Source organism: Megalobrama amblycephala, linkage group LG3 (genome assembly GCF_018812025.1).
Source record: "Megalobrama amblycephala isolate DHTTF-2021 linkage group LG3, ASM1881202v1, whole genome shotgun sequence".
In the NCBI taxonomy this organism is placed as follows: Eukaryota; Metazoa; Chordata; class Actinopteri; order Cypriniformes; family Xenocyprididae; genus Megalobrama; species Megalobrama amblycephala.
In genome coordinates, this window is record NC_063046.1 from 17,086,739 (window position 1) to 17,114,113 (window position 27,375).

Sequence of the window (27,375 nt, forward strand, 5' to 3'; positions counted from 1 at the left end):
AAGATTTTTATAAAGGATAGAATTTCAAGGCCTTACAACAGTCTATAGTCTTTTTTGCTTTGGTGTTCCTTACACCCTCCAATGATTTAAAATTATGACAAAGCTCAAATTTAAACTGTATTAAACTAGGTGTATTTTTTGCCCACCGACATTTATGAATATGATATTTCCCATAAATAATAAACAAATTAAGAACAAAACAAATTTTCTTTTCTAAAGGCTTATCATTAAAAAAATAAAATATTTTTGTCCTTCAGATTAATGTCAGCTCCAGAGATCTCCTTAGAAAAGACCTCAAAATCACACCAGAACAATTAAGTGCAATTACACTCAAAAAAAGAGATCATAAATGTGGAATATACTGCATGATGTCACATCAATTTCCATGAAAGACATACAGTCTTTCACATGTGATCACAATATATGTGGTGAGGAAAAATTCTAAATCCACGAAAGATTACAGTGTAGATTAACTTTGTTTAACCATCACGTGTAGATTAAAGGGATAGTTCACCCAAAAATGAAACTTATGCCATCATTCATTCGCCCTCATATTGTTCCAAACCTGTATAAATTTCTTTGCTCTGCTGTACACAAAGAAATATATTTTGAAGGAAGTTTGTGACCAGGCTGCTTTGGGGCACCATTGACTTACATAGTAGGGAAAAAAATACTATGGAAGTCAATGGTGCCCCAGAATTGTTCAGTTTCCCACATTCTTCAAAATATATTCCTTTGTGTTCAACAGAACAAAGAAATTTTTACAGGTTTGGAACAACCAGAGGGTTAGTAAATGCTACAAGTAAAGGCTCCAAACACATTCTTTTTTCTTTTGAAACCTTGAAGTTTGCAGTAGGCCTAATAAAAAAATAAAAAGTAATAGTAACTATAACTTTAAGTCGCTAGTAAAATGACACATACAGATACATACAGATAATATACATACTTGTAGTAAGTATACTTGTAGTGAAGGTATGGGACAGTATGCGTGTGATTTATACAGTCCAACAGAATAGGTACAAGTAAAATGTCTGAACAGTCTGCTTGCAGGGCTCCAGACTGCACCTAAAACGTTCGCATTTGCGACTAAAAAATTTTCAGTATATTAATTAAATGTTAATACTAAAATAAAAATATATACAAACTAAACAAGACATGTTTAAAAAAAAAAAATTAAAACTTAAAACTTAAAAAATGAAAGCAGAAAATATAAAAATCTAATTTGATTCAAAAACTATAATAGTATTAAGTGAAAATAGTGACATTAATTTCCCAGAAAAGTCACAAGATGAAAATGCTGAAACTGTAAAGGGGACATATATAAAAGCAACAGTAGGCCTAATAAAAAAATAAAAAGTAAAAAAAAATAATAATAATAATAATAAACTTATGACCAATGTAATATTTATCATATTGTTATTGGGTAAATGTTAGTGTCCATTCAGAAGTCGTATATGTTAAAAAGATTATAATAAAAGACAATTATAATAAAAGTTAAAATAAACATTATGTCATTATTTATGTGGAACACCAAAGAAGATGTTTGGCATAATAACAACGTCTCCATAATGAAAACGTCTCATTGCCTAAAGCTGTCAGTCTAACAACATCTTCTTTGACATGACGGTGAGTAAACGATTACACAATTCTCATGTTTGGGTCAACTATAACTTTAAGTCGTTGGTAAAACGACACATACAGTCAGTGGTTGTGTAAATAAGTGTCTATGGAGGGATGACGTCAGAGGTGGAGATGTCATGGCGTCGTCGGAGCTGAGACTGGAGCTTGCCATCTAGTTAAAGGCTGTCGTCGATGCGTTCAGCGAAATGGAGAAGAATGCAAACCCTCATCGAGACGCAGGAGGAAGTGTCCTGTGCACCGCTATTCCCACAGAACCTGCAGATATCAAAACAGTCGGCGGAATGAAAGATGTCTGCGAGAAGAGAGAGACTTTGAGCACTTGTGCAAGTGCTAGCGGTGCTAATGCTACACCCTGCACACAGACATCAGATGCTGCTGGGACCGTAAGCAAGAGCGCACAACCGAGCGTTTTAGCAGAGACACTGTCGCCCGATGCAGCGGATCAGCTGAGCAACGGGATGGGACACGAACCGTTGATGACCGCTGCTGGGAACAAGGAGGGTGGCACCTCAAAGTTAGTAAACAACCTCACGGGAGAGCAATCCGACATCAGTAATGTGCAAGCGGACGGTGTCTTGGATGGAGGGACGCAAGAAACGACGAAGCTGGCCAAGCCTTCTTATTTGTGTCCAGACAAAGCAAAATCCGCGAACTCGAATTCAAACGATCACACCGTTTCCGAGGGTCCTCCGAGTGGGAGCGAGCCCAGCATCGCAGGAGAGTCCCGCAGCTTTGATTCACTAGAGTCCTTCTCCAATCTGAACTCATGCCCGAGTTCAGACCTCAACAGTGAAGGACTGGAGGACAAGGGACTGGCTTTGGCTATTCAGAGTGAATACGGGGCCGAGGGAGCGAAAATCCCCTGTCCTAAAGACAGAGTGACCGGTCAGTCTTTGTACCACATCAAGTGGATAAAGTGGAAGGAGGAGAACACGCCTATCATCACACAGAATGAGAACGGGCCGTGCCCGCTGCTGGCTATTATGAATGTCCTGCTATTGGCTTGGAAGGTAAATAAGATGGGATTCTGCTCGGTTGACAGGTCACAGTACCACCCAAGCTGTATATGTGCAGTTGCTGTGTTTTGCCCGGTGTTCTAATTTAAAAACATTTTATTGGATTGTGTTTGTCTAGTTAGTAAGCACCATAGGTTTCGATACACTAGTTGTCACTGGTATTAAAGAAAGGCACATTCATGAGTAGTTTGCTTTTTAAAAAAATATTTTTTATTAAAATGAAGTACACTCTTCTTGTCTTCTAGACGAAGGTGTTTTATTCTGCACAGTGCGGGTCGCCCCCTCATGGGAGCTGCCATGTTGACATCTCATGATGGCCCACTGTGTAATACCTTTACAAAGTTACTAATAATAATAATATCAATTATCAATGATAATATACATACTTGTAGTGAAGGTATGGGACAGTATGTGTGTGATTTATACAGTCCAACAGAATAGGTACAAGTAAAATGTCTGAACAGGCAGGGCTCCAGACTGCGCCTAAAACGGTCGCATTTGCAACTAAAAATATTAAGTATATTAAATAAATGTTAATACTAAAATAAAAATGTATACAAACTAAACAGACATGTTTTAAAAACAACAACAAATAAAGCAGAAAATATAAAAATTTAATTGGATTCAAAATATTAACAAAAACTATAATAGTATTAAGTGAAAATAGTGACATTCATTTCCCAGAAAAGTCACAAGATGAAAATGCTGAAACTGTAAAGGGGACATATATAAAAACAACAGGATGACTAAAAGTAAGTGATTTTAAAATGTTAAGTTTATTGTTGTGTGGCTCTTAAAAAAAATTATTTGGTGCCTGTTTTTTCCCCCTCTTAATGATTTTTTTTGTCTGGAGCCCTTGAGTGACGAAACAAACTGCAATGCAGCCTGCACAGCAAGCTGTTATTAAAGAAACTTAATGCATCCAGGCCATTAGATGTCAGTATAAAGGCTGTATAAAACCATGAGAACTATGAACCCTTTTCACATTTCCAGGGTTCTCAGAAGCGGAAGTCGTCGTAGTTGGGTAAATTTCTATAGTGGCGAATGGGAGACGACAGCAAATATTATTTTTCTTTTTCCATTTGCTCCAATAAGCAAAAGTAAAAAAAAAAAAACAAATCTAGCGTTTCCACGATTTTCCAAAAAAGGGAACGTCTGTAGAGAGAATGTTTTGCCGTCAGTCCCTCAGCCTTTGTATTAAACACCCTCACATCAGCATTAATGTTTTTTTTTTTATTTACTGCCAAGGTAATATAACACAAAGTGTATCGTTATAAATGTATGTTAAATTAAAAATAGGAAAATCTTCACTCACTACATTTGCTATGATAATAACTATAAACGCGTCATCATATTCTGTGAAAAGGGTCCATTGGGACAAATCGCAGCCAGCTAAACGTGAACATTTTATAGCTGTTTTTACTATATATATATATTTTTTTTTTTGCATCTCCTTAATTGTTTCTGTGAATGTGACTTGTTTAATATATGGTGACTTATTAAACTACGGTCCATATTTTACCAAAAAAAAAAAAAAAAAAGTAAAAATGTGGAGATAAAATACGATTAAGAACGGAATGCATCCTTTTACTCTCATTTGACAGTGTTTTGTTAAAGCATTTGAAAAAATTAATTGAGATTGACTTGAAATTCTGTTTGGATTCTGTTTTCATATTCAGATTTGTCTCTCTATCTCCAGATTTTTAAATAACATCCCCTTTGACATGTATTTGTAGACACATACCAGTATCTTGGTTTCATCCTAAACAGTCATTTCACAGACACACCAGTAACTTCTGGCTTTCAGCCCTGGACTCATTTGCATTATAAAGATGACATTTAATTATTGGCTTTGACAGTGAGTTGGCAGGCACATGAGGCGCTATTTCAGTGCTCAGTCTTTCATCTTAAAAAAAAAGAGGCACTATGTTTTTCAGCTGTGACTGCTTTAAAAGCCACTGGCATCTACTGAAAATGATAGCCACATTCAGGCTGTTTTTAAGATTTTTTTTGGGGATAAAATCCTTTCTCTTCTCATAATGCATTTATGCTGATACAGCAGTCCATTTCAACACCATCAGTAACCCTTATGTATGTGTGTTACATAGCATCATTTTTTCATATCAATTTGTCATTTAAACTGGTTTTAAAATGATTTCTCTCTGATTTTTGCACAGGTCAAGCTGCCACCAATGATGGAGATAATAACAGCAGAGCAGCTGATGGAATATCTGGGTAAGCGTTTCATTTGCATTATAAATGTGGACTCTTTGTGGTCTTGTTGACATAGTATCCATCCAGTGAAGGGTTCAGTAGAAAGATGTTTGAAGAGCTAATAAAAAAAAAGATATGGAGATGCAAAGTATGGCGGGCTTGCTGACAACACTATAATAGGAAAGCTATGCTCGAGTCTTTCTGTCTACTTCTGTCCGCAGCTTCATGTCACTAATTGCTAGTTTGTTCCCCAAAAGAAAATTTAAATTTATCCACCAAATTATACCACCAAATTATAGTAAGAATCATGCAAAAGCTAGGCATGTCATCCTAATTATAGGATTGTGTAATGTAATTTCAACATACACTCTCTGGTTATTTTCTGCATGTACCTCTTTAAGAAAATCTGAGCTTTTCTATGGCTTCATGAAGTCTGTCAATCAAATTAGACTCTGTTGTGCATTCGATAAACAGCCTGATAAACATCGGAGAACCTGAAAATGTGATATGTCTTCAGGTGCTGATGGACAGCACCAGATCAGGGAAATACCCAGGGGCTCGTCCTCTTGTAACGTCACAGAATGCAGATCCCTATTTCCACTGTGGCATGTTGACCTGGAACACAGAAGTGTTGCATTACTGCAGTGTGACAGTTGCCTGGACCTCAGTTTCTCACATTGCATTAGCTTTTTTTATTGTTAGTTTAAAAAGGTTTTAATAGTTTAAAAGCATGTAGTCTACTAGTCCTAAATATCATTGATGGAATGTACAAGCAGATTGTTAAAGAAAAAAAGTGTGGTAGCTGCTACGAAGAAAGTATACTGCTGTTGTATTCTATAATATCCAAAATTAGTCATGACCTGGGAGTGTTTGATTTGATCTGAATGTTGTGACACCTTGTGGAGAGTGTTTTAACTCTAAGCAGTTTTATTTTGCCTCACACACTCCAGAAATGCCAAGTATGAGATGAATATAGATATCAGCTCTGGAGGTGTTGTTCAGAGGTCGCTGTATGTGCAGTGGTTTCTCTTAACACTCATTAAAGACCTTTACAAACACGTTTAGTCATTTAGCAGATGCTTTTATCCAAAGCATAACATCACAAGCGATTTATGAAATGCAGAATCTTCATGGATTCAGATTGTGCTTTGTTTGGAATCTTTCTGGAAAGTAACTTTGCAAGCTTGTGCTTTGCTCACCCTCATAAAGTGCAGTGATTGTGACCGCAGAGGATGTGGTCTCGAAATGTCATTCTTTACATGGGTGTGGTCACTGCGGTGTATATTTTCAGTTTTAAAACTTGACAAATTTTTGTTTGCAAGACATTTATTCAATAAGAATGAGAGTATTTATTAAGCATGTGTGTTTGTATGGCAGATGCTGTGGATGAAAGATACACAAAATGTTAAACTTAAGTTTAGAAAGCCTAATAATGTTATTTAATTTTAAATATTTTAAGGTGATGTAGTAGTTGCACGTTACTACATGTGCTTACTATAATAGTAATAACAGTAAATTATGCATAACCCTACACCAAACCCTAACCCTAAGTGTAACTCTATAGTAAGTACATGTAGTTAATTAATATTACTCAGTACTTATGAGTAATTACAATGTAACTACGTCACCTTAAAATAAAGTAGAGATGCACCGATACTAAATTTCTCCACCGATACCGACAGCCGATTATTCAGAGTGATGCCTGCCGATACTGATACCGATACCGATAGTTTGGGGGTGCTGCCTTTTTTACCTTGTTTTAAATTAATTATAATTTCATTATAATTAATAATTAATCATTATATTTTTAATTATTATATTTGAATGCAAATAAAAACTTTATTCTCTCCATTTCATCAACTTGTTTCAGAGTATCTGGTATCAGTTATAAACACATTACTCAAATTAGTATTAACACACATTAACTAAATTCTGAAGATTAAATTAATATTTCTTAACTTTCTGAATTTTAGTTATTCATATAATTACTATTAATATTGAACATCAAATTGGTTTCTTAGCATTTTCTTAGCATTTTTCCCAAATTCAGTGCATTTTTCTGCCCTCTTTTGATTGACAGGATATATCAGCCCTGACTATCGGCTGTTTTTAAAGGTGCCATCGAATTGAAAATTTAATTTACCTCGGCATAGTTAAATAACAAGAGTTCAGTACATGGAAATGACATACAGTGAGTCTCAAACTCCATTGTTTCCTCCTTCTTATATAAATCTCATTTGTTTAAAAGACCTCAGAAGAACAGGTGAATCTCAACATAACACCGACTGTTACGTAGCAGTTGGGATCATTAATATGTACGCCCCCAATATTTGAATATGCCAGCCCATGATCGAGGCATTACACAAGGGCAGCCAGTATTAACGTCTGGATCTGTGCACAGCTGAATCATCAGACTAGGTAAGCAAGCAAGAACAATAGTGAAAAATGGCAGATGGAGTGATAATAACTGACATGATCCATGATTACATGATATTTTTAGTGATATTTGTAAATTGTCTTTCTAAATGTTTTGTTAGCATGTTGCTAATGTACTGTTAAATGTGGTTAAAGTTACCATCGGTTATTACTGTATTCACGGAGACAAGAGAGCCGTCGCTATTTTCATTTTTAAACACTTGCAGTCTGTATAATTCATAAACACAACTTCAAGCTCGGGAGGGGGCGGAGAGCACGCGATTTAAAGGGGCCGCAACATGAATCGGCGCATTTCTAATTATGCCTCAAAATAGGCAGTTAAAAAAAATTAATTAAAAAAAATCTATGGGGTATTTTGAGCTGAAACTTCACAGACACATTCAGGGGACACCTTAGACTTATATTACATCTTGTAAAAAACATTTGATGGCACCTTTAAACTATCGGCCGATAGCCAATAGTGTGAAAATTCACTTTTATCAGCCAGTACAGATTATTGGTCGATATATCTTTGCATCTCTATAATAAAGTATAACCATTTATTATTATTTTTTTTATTATTCTATGGATTTACTGGATATAAAATGATTACATTTCAGCCCCATTCTAGACTGAACTTACAATAAAATGATAGAGCATAATGTGTTTAAGATACAAGGGTACAACAGCTTTAGGTTGTAGCTTGTGAGGTCAGTTTTGCAGCTTGGAAAACTTGACTACATTTGACACACCCCATTCCCAGCTGTCTATCTAGAGACCACTCTTAAGTGTTCCTCATATTGCTGAGCTGTTGATAAGGACACCCATCCATGTGATTTAAAGCATGCCTAACATATAGGACACAGAAATCCCCTAGATACAAAACATGTCAGATGGATAGTGTGCCAGCTGGGCACTTTTTTACATTTGCTGTTGATTGTTTGTCCTTGTGACTGTTTCTTTTGAGGTACTCCCATCATAGCTTTATTCAGAAGCATATACTCACTTATGAGACATCCATGGTTAGCTACACAGGCATCTGTAAATTGCTTTTCTCTTCCCTAGGTGCAGTAAGCTGTTTAACTCCATTAGACAGCATCTATCTCACTCTCCCTCTCTGCTGTACTTTACAGCACTGTTAGGGTTTCATTTCCAGGCAAAGTCAGTGGCCCATGAACAAACCCTGACAACTGCGCAGTCTCATCCGATTTGATCAAAGCATGCACTTCAGTTACTGTTCATTTTCGGTGCAACTACTATAGTATGTTTCCCAAGTAACCCAGGAAGTTCTTTTACACTGAAGGCTTGATCAATGTTCAAAGCATTAAATTGATACAGAAGTGTAAATCATTTTATTAGCATCAAAACAATTCGGCCAAAATGTTTTTGGTTGCCTGGTGTTATTCCAAACCTGTAAAACTTTATTTATTTGTGGAACACACAAGAAGAATTTTTAAAGAATTCAAATGGTCGCTCTTTTCCATGCAACTACTGTGAACAGAGGCTGAGGCTTTCCATCTTCAAGATTGCGAAATCACCATAAAAGTATCATAAAATTTGGCATATTAATATGTGTGTTATTTTCCAAGTCTTTTGGTGATACATTTGTGTGACAGTCAGACCCAGAGAAGTCATTATTAGTCAAAAACTGGCTATGTATAAAGACTTAAATATCAATCTGATACTCACACATTCTTCAGAAGACTTACAATTTGCCGCACACCATCTTATGGACCACTGTTATGAGTTATGGTACTTTTTCATGTTAAAAAGTCTCATCTCCGGCTATTTGCAATGCAATTGCAATTCTCTTTTTTGTGTTCCACAGAAGAAATAAAGTCATGCGGGTTTAGAGCCATATGAGACGACAACAACACTATCCATTTACAGCTTGATGTAATAAAGTGAATGAGAGCAGTAAAGAAGTGTGTAAAGCAACAGCAGAAGCTTTTTAATGGGTTCTGATTAGAAGAGGAGAGGCCCAGTATGGGAGAGACAGAGATTGACTGAGGAAGAGATCAGCTGGTGAGGAACTGAAAGAGAAATGAAGAGGCGGGAGTGTTTTGCTGAGCAGAAATAAGCGAAAGTAGCCCAAATGAACCTGCCTGTGCTGGGCCACATTCTTGGCACCGATCAGAGGAAGCGGGAGTCTGAGGGAGTGGGCCGAAAATAAAACAGCCGAGCTTCACGATTCTCTCTCACACGTTTGTGCTTTGTCAGAACAGAAACAGCTAGGCTTATTCTGGCATTTTGAACTTGTTTGTTTTGAACTATGGCAGGTACAACATATAATTCACTGTTGCTGAATTATGACAAGACACTGGAAAGCTTTGAAAGGTGACAAGTATATGAGATTATTTACAGTGATTTGGCTTGATTTAATGGTCAGAACAGCCGATCGGTGCTCCTTTACCTAGAGCTGCATGCGTGTTCAGAATTTTAATGAGACGGATGACAGGTGCTCTGGTATTAGAGCAAAAACCAAGACCCAATAATAAATGCATAGAGGTCAAACTAAATGTTAAATTGAATTCTGAAACTTGTTTTTAGGTCTGTTCTTTGGGGGGGCTACACAATTAAAAAAAATATATATATATTAATAATATATATATATTATTTATTTATTTATATAATATATATTCAAATGCACATGTAAACAAACTGTATGACAGGCTAGTTCGATCTTGTAGGTCCATCCACTAAAGGTAGACTCTAATCACTGTCTTGCCACAGTATTGGCAGACATTCACACTAAAGCCGGGGTTGTAAATATCTACTGCTTTTGGTTTATTGGCATATGTAGACAGTTTGTTAATTGCAACAGGGTGAAGAGGAGAGTGATGTCTCCTGTGAGCATGTGTTTTCCATAAGTGCGCTGTCTCTCAAATGTTTTTTCACTAACCCTCCCTTTCTTTTTCTTTCTTGCTTTCACTCCTTCACAACAGGAGACTATATCCTTGAAGCCAAGCCAAAAGAGATCTCTGAGGCTCAGCGGTTGAACTACGAACAGGTAAAAGAAACAGCGGTTTTGTTCATGACTCACAGAAATCTGTTGAAGATAGCCAGTCTGTTTCCATAGCTTATATAGTGTGTTTGTGTGATGGTGCAGTGCTAACACTCAGAACGAGGAGTGAAAGGTGAGGCCTAAGGCTCTGACAGAGGAGAAAACATTAGCTAAGACACATGTAGACACTTAGGCAGACTTTTCTTACATCTCTTCTCAAAACATCTTTTTGTTCTTGTAGAGAGCATGGCTTGGTTCTCTGTCATTAAACAGCCAGTTATTCTCTGTGGGATTACAGTGCTTTCAGGAAACAAGCTGTGGTAGTCATCTAGATCAGCACCCATCTATCCCAGCAGGAAATATGCATGGAATCGCCATTGAATTAAAGGAATTGTGAGAACTGGTCCATTCCAGTGTGGATCCAACTGTTTATATAATGGCAGCAGTGAATATCATCATTGTGTTGCATCCTTACATGCCATACTCTACAGAGAGATCGGGTCAAGAGAGATGGCTCAGTTCTTTTCGCACGTGTTTGGTATGGGATGCATGTTCTAGGCTTTCTCCTTATTAGATTGTGTAGCCTATAATATTTATTATACCACAAAGCCTATCAAAAACGAGCAAGTCATATTTTACCCCCAAATCAAAAGGGGGAAAAGATCAATTATATTTTGCAAATAAACATTTGTGCATTGACAATGACAAATGTGAGTCTCCATTCTAATTACCGTAATGCATTAAAGAAACACTGAAGAAAAAAACTATTGTATAGAATATGGTTTTCTTTACAGTGCTACAATAATGAGAATCTATTGTAGAATTTGTCTAGATTTTAGAATCTATTCAGGTCAGTTGTGGTAAGATTGCCAGTTAAGGCAGTTTGTAACTAGGGATGCACCGATCCGATACTCAGATCGGGTATCGGCTCCAATACTGCCATTTTTGCTGGATCGGGTATCGGCCGGATGGGACCGATCCAAATCCGATATTGTGCGTGTACTATTCTGTGTTATTGTCAAGCCCCACAAAAAGCACAAAAACATTAAAAAGCACCATAAAGTTTCCATGCACCATATTCTAGGTGTTCTGAAGCCATTCCATAGTTTAATTTGAGGTACAGATAAATATTTAAGTAATTAAATTAAAGTTCATGTAAATGGCTCCCTCTGCTGCGGCTGTCAGTCATTCTCCATTTAGCATTTAGACTGCGTGTTGCGTTCGGTTAGGACAGTCAACACAATGAAACTCTCTCCAAAATGAATCAATGTTTCTATTATTATAATTCATCTGTAGACAACGATACCAATAATACAATACACATCAATATATCTTCACTTTGTGCTTTGAACGTTGCTTCAAGCGCATCATTCTGCACATGGGATGCGCATAAGCGTTTTGTGCCACTCTGTATGGGAGCCATTCATAATATAATACTTTTGCGCAATGACAGATTGCTAATAGCATTTTTGTTCTCTCCTATCTATCATATGTTGCTGTCTCATTAAAAAAAAACTCCACTATAAATTCAAAAGAAATGTCTTTTTATATATTATGAATTTATATATAAATATATTTATGCTGCGTTCACGCCACCTCATATTTACCGGAATCTTGAGATGACAGCACGTGACGGAGCTGTTCATGTCCTTGGACTGGGAATTATGCGTTTCCATGGCACCACTATCTACAGCGGTCAGGTGGTACAGCGGCCACGTGGTACATCTGGGAGCTTTCAGAAAACGAGCTCTACGAGGACGTGACCGCTTTTTACAAGCTAGAATCTCGTAACTACAGGAATTACGAGGCTGCGTGAACGCACCTTTACTTTAGGCTATGTCATGTAGGGCGAATTCAGGTTGATTGGGACACTTTTTCCCAGTCATCTCATGGGTAAAAAGTGTCCCAATCAACCTGAATTCACCCTATGACTCAAACATTCATGAAAAACAAGCCATGAGTCATGGATGAAGGAATCAGCTGGACTCCTGTTTATTTTGAATGTCTACCAAGCTAGTGAAGCTATTGGTTTATTTACAGTGGTTGCACTGATGCACAGTTATTTAATAAATAATTCACTACATTTGTGTCTGTTATTTTATTTTACAAAGTTAGGAAAGAAAAGGTTAAGTCAAGCCTGATGCCTTGCACAAAAGAATGATCTCAGTTTCTTCCACACAGTGAGGCATACAGTTTTATTAGGTAATTTGGCACTTTTTTTATTATTACTTGAATATCAGATCGGTATCGGCCGATACTGAATCCCAGGTATCGGAATCTGTATCGAAAGCGAAAAAGGCGGATCGGTGCATCCCTAGTTGTAACCACACCGATTAAGGGACAAAGGAAAAACCCCACTACCATTCAAAAGTTTGGAGTAAGGTTTATTTTTGTTGTTGTTGTTGTTGTTGTTTTTTTAAAGAAATTCATGCTTTTATACAGCAAGGATGCATTTAATTGATCAAGTGTCAGTAGAGACTATTTATTGTTGCAACTGATTACTATTTCAAATAAATCTTTCTATTCATCAAAGAATCCTGAAATAATGTATCACAGTTTCCAAAAATATTAAGCAGCACAACTGTTTTCAGCATTGATGATCATCATAATATAAAATGTTTATTGAGCAGCAAATCATTATATTAAAATGATTTCTAAAGTACGGTGGCCCAGTAGTGCACAACACCACGAAATTAAAAAAGCAAACATAAGTTCACAACACAACGAAATCGAGCCACAACACAACGGAAACAAGCCACAACACAACGGAAACGCTCCCGACCACTAGGGGGCTCTCAGAGCTCGTTAATATTAGTATTATGTTCTATAAAGTCGACAGTCTTACAAAGATATCAATACCATGATTAGTTTTAAGTATGTAAACGTTGTATATCGACATGAAATATTAGTTCAGAATCACTTGACTGCACAATAGCTTCATATTTATACCTGTGAATGATTTGATGCACTACCACGGCGAATGATGAAGGGAACGTATTTCAAGATGAAGGGAACAAGTGGTTAAAACGTATAATTTGTATTCATTACAATGACTTTGTTTAACATTTAAAAACAGACATGTTCAAATTGTTACTTCCTGTTGGTAAGACTGACAAGCTTTGTAATTTGAAAATGTCTGTTTTTAAATGTTAAAAGTAATTTTAATGAATACAAATTATACGTTTTAACCACTTGGTGGAATTGTCAGACGTTCCCTTTATCATTCGCCGTGGTAGCGCGTCAAGTCATTCACAGGTATAAATATGAAGCTATTGTGCACTCAAGTGATTTTGAATTAATATTTCATGTCGATATACAGTGGTTATATACTGTTGAAACTAATTGTGGTATTCATATCACTGCCGACTCAATAAAACATTGGCAAGGAATACTAACAATACCGAGCTCTGAGAGCCCCCTAGTGGTCGGGAGCATTTTCGTTGTGTTGTGGCTTTATTCCGTTGTGTTGTGGCTCGATTTCGTTGTGTTGTGGCTTTATTCCGTTGTGTTGTGACTCGATTTCGTTGTGTTGTGGCTTTATTCCGTTGTGTTGTGACTCGATTTCGTTGTGTTGTGGCTTTATTCCGTTGTGTTGTGACTCGATTTCGTTGTGTTGTGGCTTTATTCCGTTGTGTTGTGGCTCGATTTCGTTGTGTTGTGAACTTGTTTGCTTTGCCACCGTACTAAAGGACCAACACTGAAGACTGGAGTAATGATGCTTAAATTTCAGTTTTTCAATAATGGGCATTACATTTTAAAATATATTAATACAGAAAAGTTGTTTTAAAGTTTAATAATATTTCACAATATTATTTGTTTACTATATTTTTGATTAAATAAATGCAGCCTTAATTAACAAAAGCGACTTCTTTCAAAAACAAAGAAATCTTACTGACCCTAAACTTTTGAAATGTAGTTTATTATTTTCTTATTTTGCCCAGTTGCTTTTGGGATGAATTATGAGCCCCACATCACATAGAATCTTTTTGATATTCCCCCAGTATAATACTGCTAATAGTTTATTATATAATTTATAATATAATATTGATAATGTGAGACTCTTTTAATTGCCATTATGATATATTCATTTTTAAATATCTCACTTCCAAGCAGTTCAAAGTCGAGTCTATTTTTGTATGCAAGCTTGAGGATGTGAGGATTAAGACAACAGTGTTTCTGATGTTCCCGAGTGTGTGTTCTTGTTTATTGGAGTAGGTGGAGGCTGACTGGATTCATGCTCCTTTACTGCTCTTTTTGCTTGTCTGTATGAGATTTTGCTTTGTGCTTGTGTTTTGATCTTGTTTTGTTTTTTTATAATGTACTTATCTTTTAGAGTTTTTTTATTGCAAAGACTGTCTCAGTTTAACTGAGCTTCATTCATGCTTGAATAATGCTGTTTCTCTACACTGTAGGTCAGCTGACTTTCTTTGGCCAGGCTCTGTGTGTGTGTTGACAGTTAGTGAAGTGCTTTTTTGGCAGTAAGAGAGAGTGAGGGACACACACACACACACACACACACACATACACACAAAAGGTCCGGAAGAACTTTAATGGGCCTGTCTGCTCTCTGTGTCGATTTTAGTGTGTTTAGCCTATGCAAACAATACATATATTATCATAACTCAGGTTTGACTGTGTTCATCTGCTGTTTTTCAGTCTAATAGATGTTTTGATTGTATTAAAGCTTTTATAACCATCTCAGTGAATATTGCTGGACTGGAGCGAGAGTAAAAGAGCTGGAAAAAGTGGGTCAGGGCAGTGGAGTGGTTCAGAAACGCTGGCAGGGGCACGGGGACAGAGCCGGGCCACACACAGGCTGGGCGTGGGTGGGGGTTGGAAGCGGTGCCAGGCTCAACGGGACTGAATGGGAGCTGTAGGTGGATGGGTCTTGGCTGATCTGTCGAACCTTTAACGCTCATCTGACCCCGGTGCCAGATCTACATGCTCTCATCCACCCACTGGCCATCAGGTCAGCCTGTGCCACACTGATTCATCCTGGCTTGTGTTCCAGGAGAGCTGAGACTCATGACTCAGCAGTTCTCTGAAGGTGTCTAGTGTTGGATTGGAAACATCATACTTTAGTATTGAGCTGCGAGATGATGACCTGCGCTATTCTGATCGGAGTCAAGGTGACATGAAAGCTGTGCTCACTCAGTGTCAGAATACGATTGTCAGATTTTGACTCTTTTTGAGTGCTAAATACAGTTCGGGACTTTGGGTATAACAAAGATGGACTGCTGCCTAGATCGGAAATGACTACTTGAAATTTTAAGTCAAAACCTAATTTGTTCTCTTGATATGTTCTGTTGATGTCTGAGAGGAAGAAAGCAGCGGGAGTTGCCTGAAATGCAGTTTAGAATTAAATCAATAAAGATGTAATACTAAAAGTCTTCATATTTTCTATCATTACCGTTCACTATCATTATAGGCATTACTCAAGATTATCGCTAAAAAGAGGATAGTTACTTGACCTCAGTAGTATTTGATCTTGTCCTGTCTGTGTATAAGACAATAAATGCCTTAATCTGAAAAACTTGAACAATTGAGCTATAAGCTATGAGAGTCTGTCTTTTATCATGAATAAAGTCAAGGCTATTTGTTAGCAACCCCTTTGACTTCACAATTTAGGATGGTCTTACTGCTTTATTGCTTTTATAACACAGTTAAAGGGTTAGTTCACCCAAAAATGAAAATTCTGTCATTTATTACTTACCCTCATGCCGTTCCACACCCGTTAAACCTTCGTTAATCTTCGGAACACAAATGAAAATATTTTCATTGAAATCCGATGTCTCCGTGAGGCCTCCATAGGGAGCAATGACATTTCCTCTCTCAAGATCCATAAAGGTACTAAAAACATATTTAAATTGGTTCATGTGAGTACAGTGGTTCAATATTAATATTATAAAGTGACAAGAATATTTTTGGAGCAGCAAAAACAAAATAATGACTTAATCAGTGTATCGAATCATGATTCAGATCGCGTGTCAAACTGCCGATTCAGCAGATCTGCCGAACAGCAGATTCGATACACTGATTCATTTGTGCTCCGATGCTTCCTGAAGCAGTGTTTTGAAATTGGCCATCACTAAATAAGTCGTTATTTTGTTTTTTTTGGTGCTCCAAAAATGTTCTTGTCGCTTTATAATATTAATATTGAACGACTGTACTCACATGAACCAATTTAAATATGTTTTAGTACCTTTATGGATCTTAAGAGAGGAAATGTCATTGCTCCCTATGCAGGCCTCACGGAGCCATCGGATTTCAACTAAAATACCTTCATTTGTGTTCCAAAGATTAACAAAGGTCTTACGTAATAAATGACAGAATTTTCATTTTTGGGTGAACTAACCCTTTAATGTTTCAGTGTTATTGTTAACTAAAACTATTAAAAACAGTTTTCTAATGAAGTTGAAATAAAATAAAATATAAATAGATGATGGAAAAACTTAAATGAAAACTAGAAATGTTGCCTTGGCAATGTTGAGCTACTGAAATGACTAAACCTAAAACTAAAATAAAAATAAATTTAAAGATAAATAGAAATATCAAAAAACTTGACAAAGGTACAATAGCAAAATGACCAAAACTTAAACTAAAAGATAACTGATATTATAAAAATAAAATCTAATAAAAAAAATATGGATAATTACTAAAATGGTAATACTAAAGTAACACTGAATGCCGTTGACCAATCAACTTCCAGAACTATCCATTTTATACTTTTAAATCAAATCCAGAATTCCAGTGAATGGGACTGAATTAAGTAAAAGTGCAAGGAAATCCCTTGTAAAACCAGAAAATGGCCAGGGCAGAAATCTCCCAGAGACAGAGTAAGGGCAAAGATAATCTCACTGGTTTCTAAAGATTCATTGGGTTTGATATATCATGTGATTGTTACATGGTTGTGTTACAAGCTCTAATCCCAACAACTGTCCACACAAACTGTGAGCTGTGACCGATCAGCATAACAGATGGTCGTACTGTGAGTCCTTAAAAGTGAGAGCTGGACAGATTATTATTATTATCATCATAGGGTCTGGAACGTAATATAAAATGCTGAACACACGCGCATGCGTTCACACTTTAAACTGTTGAAATGCACTGGAGTTTGTAGCCTTCCAGTGGCTTGTGTTTGTGAGTCTGCAGCTGTGCTCAGTTTGAGAGTCAGCCGAGGTTCATTATGATCAAAACAGAAAGACAGGAAGTAAAGGAGATGAACTCTGTTTAGAGCTCTGTAGTCGCTGTTCCAGAGTTATGATATTTTTCCTGCTTAGGGCAGTGAGACAATTCATTGGGTGTGACATTTAACAGAAATGTGTTGTGTTAGGAAAAAATAGTTACTATTCCCTCATTGTTTTTGTATTTGCATTGTTTCTTTCTCTAGAATATGAGTGACGCTATGGCGGTGCTGCATAAACTGCAGACAGGTCTGGATGTAAACGTTAAGTTCACGGATGTGCGGGTATTCGAGTACACACCCGAGTGCATCGTCTTCGACCTGCTGGATATCCCACTCTACCACGGATGGCTGGTCGACCCACAGGTCTGCATGTGGGCTTTAATTTCCAAATCTTGCTCTACAATAGTTATATGCTCAGTTTCCCAAATACATTATATGTACTGTCTGTGCATAAGTATCTTCAGTAAACTGTTAATCAATAAATAATTACATTAAAATAATTCATTACAAAATGACAAAATGAAAATTATTTATTAATAATTAATATTTATAAATATATGAAATCCTAATTTATCAAATTAGTACTTTCTAACAAAAACCCTCAAATTAAGATGTTATTTATATTTTTTCTGACAGACAGATAAATCATTTAATAGACATAACATAAAGTGGCTTTAGAATCAATATATTGTTGGTTTTAGTTCCATATCATTGGACATAAGATCATCACCTGCTATGTTTCTATCTACCATAAAAATGGATGAAAACGGCAAGATATGCATAAATTCTAAAAATATGCATAAACGACCGTGCTCAAAGGAGTTGGATAAATTTTTTATGTGATATGAAAACATGTGCATAAACTACGATGAAAACTCTTTTACCAAATAAATTCCTTGTTGCGCATCAAAAAAGACATGTGACTTTGCGATGGAACTGGACCAACCAGCTGACCAATCTCACTGCACAGCATCTTAAATGCTGTTTTTGTCATTCTGTAATGCCTGAGCAAAGTCTGTCGTCAAAGTGGTTCAGTATAATTCCCTCCCAGAAGCGCCTCACACGATTGCGTTCACAAACACCAGCATCTGAACGCAAGATAACATGACAGCGTTTATTGTGTTGCGCTCTGAGGCACAAATAACTTATTATATACAAAATTATTATATACAGTGGCTTTTACTGCAGCAGCTTCCATTTTTCTTAGTGATATTTAGTGGCAATTTATCAGGAAGTGACAATTTTGTTCTCTTCGACTCACGGGATGGAAACGGTGCTATATTTATGTTTGATGCGATATTCCAAATTTGTGCACAAGTTAAATTAGCAACTTTGGATGAAAACATAGCTACTGGGCTACAACAATAATCTATTCTATTCAGTTGAGTTTGTAAGTTGATGTTTTTTTACGCATCACGCCATGAGCATCAGGGTTTCACAATACCATATAAAGTTAAAAACATTTCAGCTATTAAAAATGTGCATTTATGCTATTTACAGATTAAATTACCACATTAAATTAGCATTCATGCTAATATTTCGACCAACATATTGTTTTCTGTAGATGGCTGATATAGTGAAGGCAGTGGGGAACTGCAGCTATAACCAGTTGGTGGAGAAGATAATCAGCTGTAAGCAGTCAGACAGCAGCGAGCTGGCCGGGGAAGGTGGGTATTCATTGTTTTATCTGTCTTCTCCTTTTCCTTTTGCACATTCATCCAGGCTTCTACTTACCGAAGGCAAGTGCTCATCTGTAGCATTTCCCCTTATGACTGTAGTCATGCATTTGGATGTATTAATGTCTCGGATACATTTCTCCATGTCCTGAATAGTGTAATTGCATCATTCAAATAAACAGCTATCAGAGTGTGTCATTTAAGCACTCTCCTTCCTTTCACTGTTTTTAGCTATCTGAAACCCTCTTTCCTTTTTTTAGTGTGTTTGTGTCTAAATATATCATCCTCGCCATCTTTTCTCGCTCTTTCTGTATCAGAATGTACCTCATCTGTCTCTTTTTTGCCCTTTTCTTTCTCCGGCTGATTTTCTGCCTCTGCCACTTACGCTCTATCCCTGTACAAGCATACGTGACTCTGTATCTGTCAGGCTATATGATTTTTGTGTGTTATATCATTTCAGCTAGTGTGTGTTTATAGGATTAGTTCACTCAAACATGAGTCTCCTAAAATTAGTCCATATGAGTCATACACAACATTCCAAGCCTTCCGAAGTTATATGATAGCTTTGTGCGAGAAACGGACTGAAGTTGAAGTCGTTATTCACTGACAATCATCATCACCAGTACTCCAACCGGACAATTGAATTAGTGAAATCAGCCTGGTTCGCGAAAGAATCATTGTAAACAGTTTCGGGAACTGAATAATTAAAATGATCAGGCGTTTTTTTTTTACAAATCAGACCAAGGAGAGCTAGGGTGGAAATCAGTCTGTAATGAATTGCATGTGTCACAGGGGTCTCACACTGCCTCTTTCTTTTTCAGGATTTGTGGCAGAACAGTTTCTGAACAGCACAGCAACTCAGCTAACATACCACGGCCTGTGCGAACTCACCTCTACCGTACAGGAGGGAGAACTGTGTGTCTTCTTCAGGAACAATCACTTCAGCACTATGACCAAATTTAAGGTGTTTATATTTGTTACTTCTGCAGTGCTTTGAGATGCTTAAAGATGGCTCTGTGCTGCTGTGAATAAGCACTCCAGTTAGCAAAGTAAATGTGGTACGTTTGTCTATAGATGCTGTATGTTGGTGCCCCCCAGTGGCTAAAAACAGAAATTTGCTGATACTGTGAGGACTATAAATATGGGATACCAAATTACCACGATTTGGCATATTTGAAAGGTCAAGGTCTGCCCATAATCACATGCAAGTAAACTGATATGCAGTCACATTATTTAGTACTTTTTGAATACTTCTTTAAGTTGCTTTAGGCAATTACAATAGTTTTAGTTTTCATTCCATATGACACAACACAAATTATATCATCTGCAATATTTTGCAATATTTTAAATGTTTGATCCATCAAATGCACTACAACAAATCAAACCGTAATATTCCGAGTGCATTTCATTTGTCAACTTCTGCTATAATTGTTTTTTTTATGTTTTTAGAATTTTTGCTAATTATAACCTTGAATTCTGATCACTCATAAACTGAATGTGAGAGTCACAGAGAATTTGAATTGTTTTGACTCTCTGTATAACCCCCAGCTGTCTTATCAGGGAGACTGTAGAGCATCTGTCTTTTATCTGGAGGAAGTGGAGATGTTCTGTAACAGCAGGATACACTTCACCCACAGATAAAACTCTTCCATGATCCTCATGTTCACACTTCAGAACATCACACCACTGCTGCTCGGTCTGCAAGTGCTGAAAGATTGATGGTGAGAGTGTTTTAGGCCGCTGAAGTGTTTTTATAAATGCTCTCTCTGTGTTCCTCAGGCCCAACTGTACCTGCTGGTGACAGATCAAGGGTTTCTCACTGAGGAGAAGGTGGTTTGGGAAAGTCTGCATAATGTTGATGGAGATGGGAACTTCTGTGACTCAGAGTTTCATCTGAGGCCGCCCTCTGACCCAGAAACGGTGTACCGTGGTCAGCAGGACCAGATCGATCAGGTCAGGATTAGACACTCCTCAGGAGTGCTCAGTGTTGTTCAGATATAAACACTGAGTACTGTAATTGTTTCTCAGGGTGACGTTTTGAAAGAACATTTGTATGACTCCGCTATGATAAAGCTCATAGAGTGGGATGTCAAACAATTCACTGGGGTTGATGAAGTTGTGAGTGTAGTCATCTACACTACCGTTCAAAAGTTTGGTATCAGTAAAATATATTTTTTTAAAGTAATTTAATAGTTTTATTCAGAAAGGATGCATTAAATTGATTACAAGTAACAGAAAAACCTTTAAGTGGCTTTCGCACCGAATAGTGCTAGGAACTAGCCACCCGAGAACTAATTTCTCCCCGGGGCCATGTTCCTGGTTGAGTTCGCACCGGGAATAGGAACTGTGAAGCGGCCGACAGCGGCGTCTTTAAGCGCTGCATTTACAAACGCTGTTTGTTGTGTGTCATGGGTTTCGTGATAACGGAGATGGAATGTAAACGCATAATTTCAACTGAAAGAGCAAAAAGTGGACTAAGAGACTAAATCTCCTATGATAACTTTCAGTATTACACATATCATCGAGGTGGAGAAAAGAACACAACTCTGCAGACAACAGGTTCAGCCAATAGTTCTAGGAACTATGAAAAGGTTCCTCCAGTGCGAAAGCCCCTTTACGTTCATTGTTACAAACGATTACAAAAGTTACAAGTAAATGCTGTTCTTTTGAACTTTCTATTTATCAAAGAATCCTGAAAAAAAAGAAAAGAAAAAGATAATCACATTTTCTATAAAATATAAAGCGGTACAATCATGTTCAACACTGACAATAATAAAAATGTTTCTTGAGCAGCAAATCAGCATATTAGAATGATTTCTGAAGGATCACGTGACACTGAATACTGCCGTAATGGCTGCTGAATTTGCTTTTCCATATAAATAGAAAACATTTATTTTAAAGGTGCCCTAGATTATGTTTTTAAAAGATGTAATATAAGTCTATGGTGTCCCCTGAATGTGTCTGTGAAGTTTCAGCTCAAAATACCCCATAGATTTTTTTAAATTAATTTTTTTAACTGCCTATTTTGGGGAATCATTATAAACGCGCCGATTTTATGCTGCGGCCCCTTTAAATCCCATGCTCTCCGCCCACAGAGCTCGCGCTTGCCTTAAACAGTGCCTTAACAAAGTTTACACAGCTAATATAACCCTCAAATGGATCTTTACAAAGTGTTCGTCATGCATGCGGCATGCATGCGTCGGATTATGTGAGTATTGTATACTGTTATATTGTTTACTTCTGATTTTGAATGAGTTTGATAGTGCTCCGTGGCTAACGGCTAATGCTACTCTGTTGGAGAGATTTATAAAGAATGAAGTTGTGTTTATGCATTATACAGACTGCAAGTGTTTAAAAATGAAAATAGCGACGGCTCTTGTCTCCGTGAATACAGTAAGAAACGATGGTAACTTTAACCACATTTAACAGTACATTAGCAACATGCTAACGAAACATTTAGAAAGACAGTTTACAAATATCACTAAAAATATCATGTTATCATGGATCATGTCAGTTATTATCGCTCCATCTGCCATTTTTCGCTATTGTTCTTGCTTGTTTACCTAGTCTGATGATTTGGTTGTGCACAGATCCAGACGTTAATACTGGCTGCCCTTGTCTAATGCCTTTTAATGTTGGGAACGTGGGCTGGCATATGCAAATATTGGGGGCGTACACCCCGACTATTACGTAACAGTCGGTGTTATGTTGAGATTCGCTTGTTCTTCGGAGGTCTTTTAAACAAATGAGATTTATATAAGGAGGAGGAAACAATGGTGTTTGAGACTCACTGTATGTCATTTCCATGTACTGAACTCTTGTTATTTAACTATGCCAAGATAAATTCAATTTTTCATTCGAGGGCACCTTTAAATTATAATGATATTTCACAATAGTTCTGTTTTCGCTGTATTTTGGATCAAGTAAATGCAGCTTTGGTGAGCGTAAGAGAGGTTTGGTGAGCTTTCAAAAACATTTTTTACAATTTTTTGATTGGTTGTGTAGTAGACAACGATACACACACTGCAGCTAAATGAAGTTGTCACTCCTAATCTGTCCAACGGCAACATTATACAGTTAATTGATTGTTTGTGAAATGACACTAGCAACTATAAATGCTATAAATTACAGTGAATTATCACAAACACTGCTGCCTTGATGCCATTAAGCAGACATTAGACAGGGTGAGTTGGGAATTCAGGTGGTTACTTGTCCCAAATAAAGTCTGCCCTGCGGCGATAATTACATTTAATAATTACTTTTTAAAGATCCGATCCTCAAAGCTTTAAAATCATTCCTATGCTTCTGGATTTCAACATGTCCATTCCTGATATTTTATTTGTGGTATTAAAGTAACCGCTCAACCCCATCTATGACTGTTCAAAGCAACAGTGAACCTCAGATAAATGCAAGCTCTGGAGACTAATGTTACAGTGAGCTGTGAATGTTGACACATCCAGTTGAGACATAGATTGGGCTTTGTAGTGCACTGCTGTCCTCTAGCACCAATTCTGCTCCATTGCCTGCTGGAAACTCCTCAATTATTGATGTTAAAAGCTCCCAAATCCTTCCTCCAGCTCTGTGTAACCCTCCCCCTGTGCCTTTGGGAGCCTTTAATGCCTGATGACCGAACAAAAGTGCCTCACGTAACACAGATCCTTTCTTTCTCTGTCTTTGTTCTGCTGTTGTATTGGCTGTTTTATAATAAAGTGTCTACATGAGTAAAGGTTTTGGAGACCACCGTGCTCTAAACAGTCAGGTTTTACTCTAAAACAGTCATGTAGTGCTGTGCCATGCGGTCAGTCATGTAGAAAATTAAATGGTCATGGGCCAACTCTCAGGATATACATGACGTAATGTGCTTTTTTTTTTTTTTTTTTTTTTTTTTTTTTTTTTTTTCATGAAATATTAAGGTCATTACTACTGTAAGAATTCAGGCTAAGCTGTATTATAATGCTTCACAGAGAGTTCACCCACAAATTAAAATTGTCATCTACTCGCTCTCATTATGTTCCAAAGCTGAATATTTTTTATTTCAAAAAGAGTTATTTAGCAGAGTGTTCAGGCGGCACTTTCTCATGCAATAAAGAACGAGAGAGGGCAACTAGTAGTAAAAATATACAGTACATAAAAATTTAGTTTTTAAAGAAATTAATACATCTATTCAGCAAGGATGCATTAAATTGATCAATTGAGATTTTTTGTAACATTAGAATTGTTAAGATAATTGTTACAGAATATTTCCAAAATAATTGCTGTTCTTTTGAAGTTTCCATTCATCAAAGAACTCTGCAAAAAATGTATCCCATTTTCCACAAAAATATTAAGCAGCACACCCATTTTCAACATCGATAATAATAAGAAATGTTTCTTGAGCACCAAATCAGCATATTAGAATGATTTCTGAAGGATCATGTGACACTGAAGACTGGAATAATGATGCTGAAAATTCAGTTTGGTCATCACAAGATTAAATTAGATTTTAAAATATATTAAAATAGAAAACAGTTATTTTAAATTGTAATAATATTTAACAATATTTCTGTCTTTTACTGTGTATTTTATAAAATAAATGCAGCATAAGTGAGCATGAGATATTTCTTTAAAAAAAAATTGGGGGTCAGTTATAATATAATATATTATAATAATATATTATAAGGTTATAATATACAAACCCGATTCCAAAAAAGTTGGGACACTGTACAAATTGTGAATAAAAACAGAATGCAATGATGTGGAAGTTTCAAATTTCAATATTTTATTCAGAATACAACATAGATGACATATCAAATGTTTAAACTGAGAAAATGTATCATTTTAAGGGAAAAATAAGTTGATTTTAAATTTCATGGCATCAACACATCTCAAAAAAGTTGGGACAATCTTGTCTAATACAGGCTTCTAGTTGCTCAACTGTCTTAGGTCTTCTTTGTCGCATTTTCCTCTTTATGATGCGCCAAATGTTTTCTATGGGTGAAAGATCTGGACTGCAGGTTGGCCATTTCAGTACCCGGATTCTTCTTCTACGCCGCCATGATGTTGTAATTGATGCAGTGTGTGGCCTGGCATTGTCATGTTGGAAAATGCAAGGTCTTCCCTGAAAGAGACGACGTCTGGATGGGAGCATGTGTTGTTCTAGAACTTGGATATACCTTTCAGCATTGATGGTGCCTTTCCAGATGTGTAAGCTGCCCATGCCACACGCACTCATGCAACCCCATACCATCAGAGATGCAGGCTTCTGAACTGAGCGCTGATAACTTTTTTGTCCTTGTCCTCTTTAGTCCAGATGACATGGCGTCCCAGTTTTCCAAAAAGAACTTCAAATTTTGATTCGTCTGACCACAGAACAGTTTTCCACTTTGCCACAGTCCATTTTAAATGAGCCTTGGCCCAGAGAAAACGCCTGCGCTTCTGGATCATGTTTAGATATGGCTTCTTTTTTGACCTATAGAGTTTTAGCCAGCAACGGCAAATGGCACGGTGGATCGTGTTCACCGACAATGTTTTCTGGAAGTATTCCTGAGCCCATGTTGTGATTTCCATTACAGTAGCACTCCTGTATGTGATGCAGTGCCGTCTAAGGGCCCGAAGATCACGGGCATCCAGTATGGTTTTCCGGCCTTGACCCTTACGCACAGAGATTGTTCCAGATTCTCTGAATCTCTGGATGATATTATGCACTGTAGATGATGATAACTTCAAACTCTTTGCATTTTTTCTCTGAGAAACTCCTTTCTGATATTGCTCCACTATTTTTCGCCGCAGCATTGGGGGAATTGGTGATCCTCTGCCCATCTTGACTTCTGAGAGACACTGCCACTCTGAGAGGCTCTTTTTATACCCAATCATGTTGCCAATTGACCTAATAAGTTGCAAATTGGTCCTCCAGCTGTTCCTTATATGTACATTTAACTTTTCCGGCCTCTTATTGCTACCTGTCCCAACTTTTTTGGAATGTGTAGCTCTCATGAAATCCAAAATGAGCCAATATTTGGCATGACATTTCAAAATGTCTCACTTTCAACATTTGATATGTTATCTATATTCTATTGTGAATAAAATATAAGTTTATGAGATTTGTAAATTATTGCATTCCTTTTTTTATTCACAATTTGGACAGTGTCCCAACTATTTTGGAATCGGGTTTGTAATATAATATACATCAGGCTCCTAAATGAAATATAAAAGTAGTCTATATATTATTGCCTTCTACCATAAATTCTGGTACATTCCTTATACAACGCTGTCATCATGAGTTTGGTTGTTATTTTATGTTTGTATGAATTTTACAGTTATTTACTATTTATGGACAGCACTTTGGTCCATTCTGATGGTTTTGAAAGTGCTTTATAAATAAAATTTGAGTTGAGTTGATCATCCACTTGTGCAGCCTGGACATTCTGTTAAATAACTTAATTTGTTTTTCTTAGAAAATTTTATCTTATGGGTTTTGAACAAACATGAGGAGTGAGTAGATGATGACACAATGTAACCTTTTCCTCCGTTGTATGTGTAGGACTACCTGATGGCGCTGTCTCTGCAGCAGGAGCAGCAGGCCTCAGACCTGGGCTGGGAACAGATCCCAGAAGGCATCAGTGATCTAGAGCTGGCCAAGAAGCTGCAGGAGGAGGAGGACCGCAGAGCGTCACAGTACTATCAGGAGCAGGAACAGGCGCAGGCAGCAGCAGCTGCACAGGCACAGGCACAGGCGAGTTAATAAACTGCACACTTACATTCAAAATGCTTATATTGGTATATATATTAATATTTTGCAATAAACTTAATACATTGTTTCTATAGATGAAATTAATATTTCTCTATTGTTTTTAATTAGAATAAAAGTGGATGGGCACAAATGCATTTTAAATAAGCTTGCAAACATCACTTGAGAGAAGTCTGTCATTTCACCAGAAGAATGAATTATGACATTTTTATTAAATTATGAGGTCAAAAATGAAACGCATGCATGGATGAATCATTTTAGGGGTGACCCTGAATAGTCGACGATTCAATGCTTCGATAGGAGGAGACTACCAATCTCACAGTCAGTTTGCAGAGGTGTTATGAAACGAGATATGGGGGTGTTCAGTATCTGATTTTACATAGATCTACTGGTTTTCTCCCAATAAGTTAATATACTGCCTATTATGATAATGCTATAAATAAAAATGTGAAAAGAAGCTTTTAATAAATATTTTTAATGTGCGTGAATAAATCCAA

General features: G+C 36.9%; 1 protein-coding gene across 3 annotated transcripts in view; it reads left to right on the plus strand.

Moving 5' to 3' along the window:
* The first annotated feature begins 1,733 nt into the window (after positions 1 to 1,733).
* The window catches only part of mindy2 (MINDY lysine 48 deubiquitinase 2), a 32,318-nt gene continuing 6,676 nt past the window's right edge, over positions 1,734 to 27,375 (plus strand). Inside the window, exons 1-8 of one of the 3 annotated variants that reach the window (XM_048184323.1) lie at positions 1,734 to 2,651; positions 4,835 to 4,892; positions 10,232 to 10,296; positions 17,681 to 17,839; positions 19,041 to 19,143; positions 19,974 to 20,116; positions 20,932 to 21,105; positions 26,672 to 26,863. In XM_048184323.1, the coding sequence (XP_048040280.1) occupies positions 1,827 to 2,651; positions 4,835 to 4,892; positions 10,232 to 10,296; positions 17,681 to 17,839; positions 19,041 to 19,143; positions 19,974 to 20,116; positions 20,932 to 21,105; positions 26,672 to 26,863 (1,719 nt within the window). In that variant the 5' untranslated portion in view covers positions 1,734 to 1,826. The remainder of the gene's footprint in view (positions 2,652 to 4,834; positions 4,893 to 10,231; positions 10,297 to 17,680; positions 17,840 to 19,040; positions 19,144 to 19,973; positions 20,117 to 20,931; positions 21,106 to 26,671; positions 26,864 to 27,375) is intronic. The other 2 variants (XM_048184325.1, XM_048184324.1) reach the window with 2 other exon arrangements.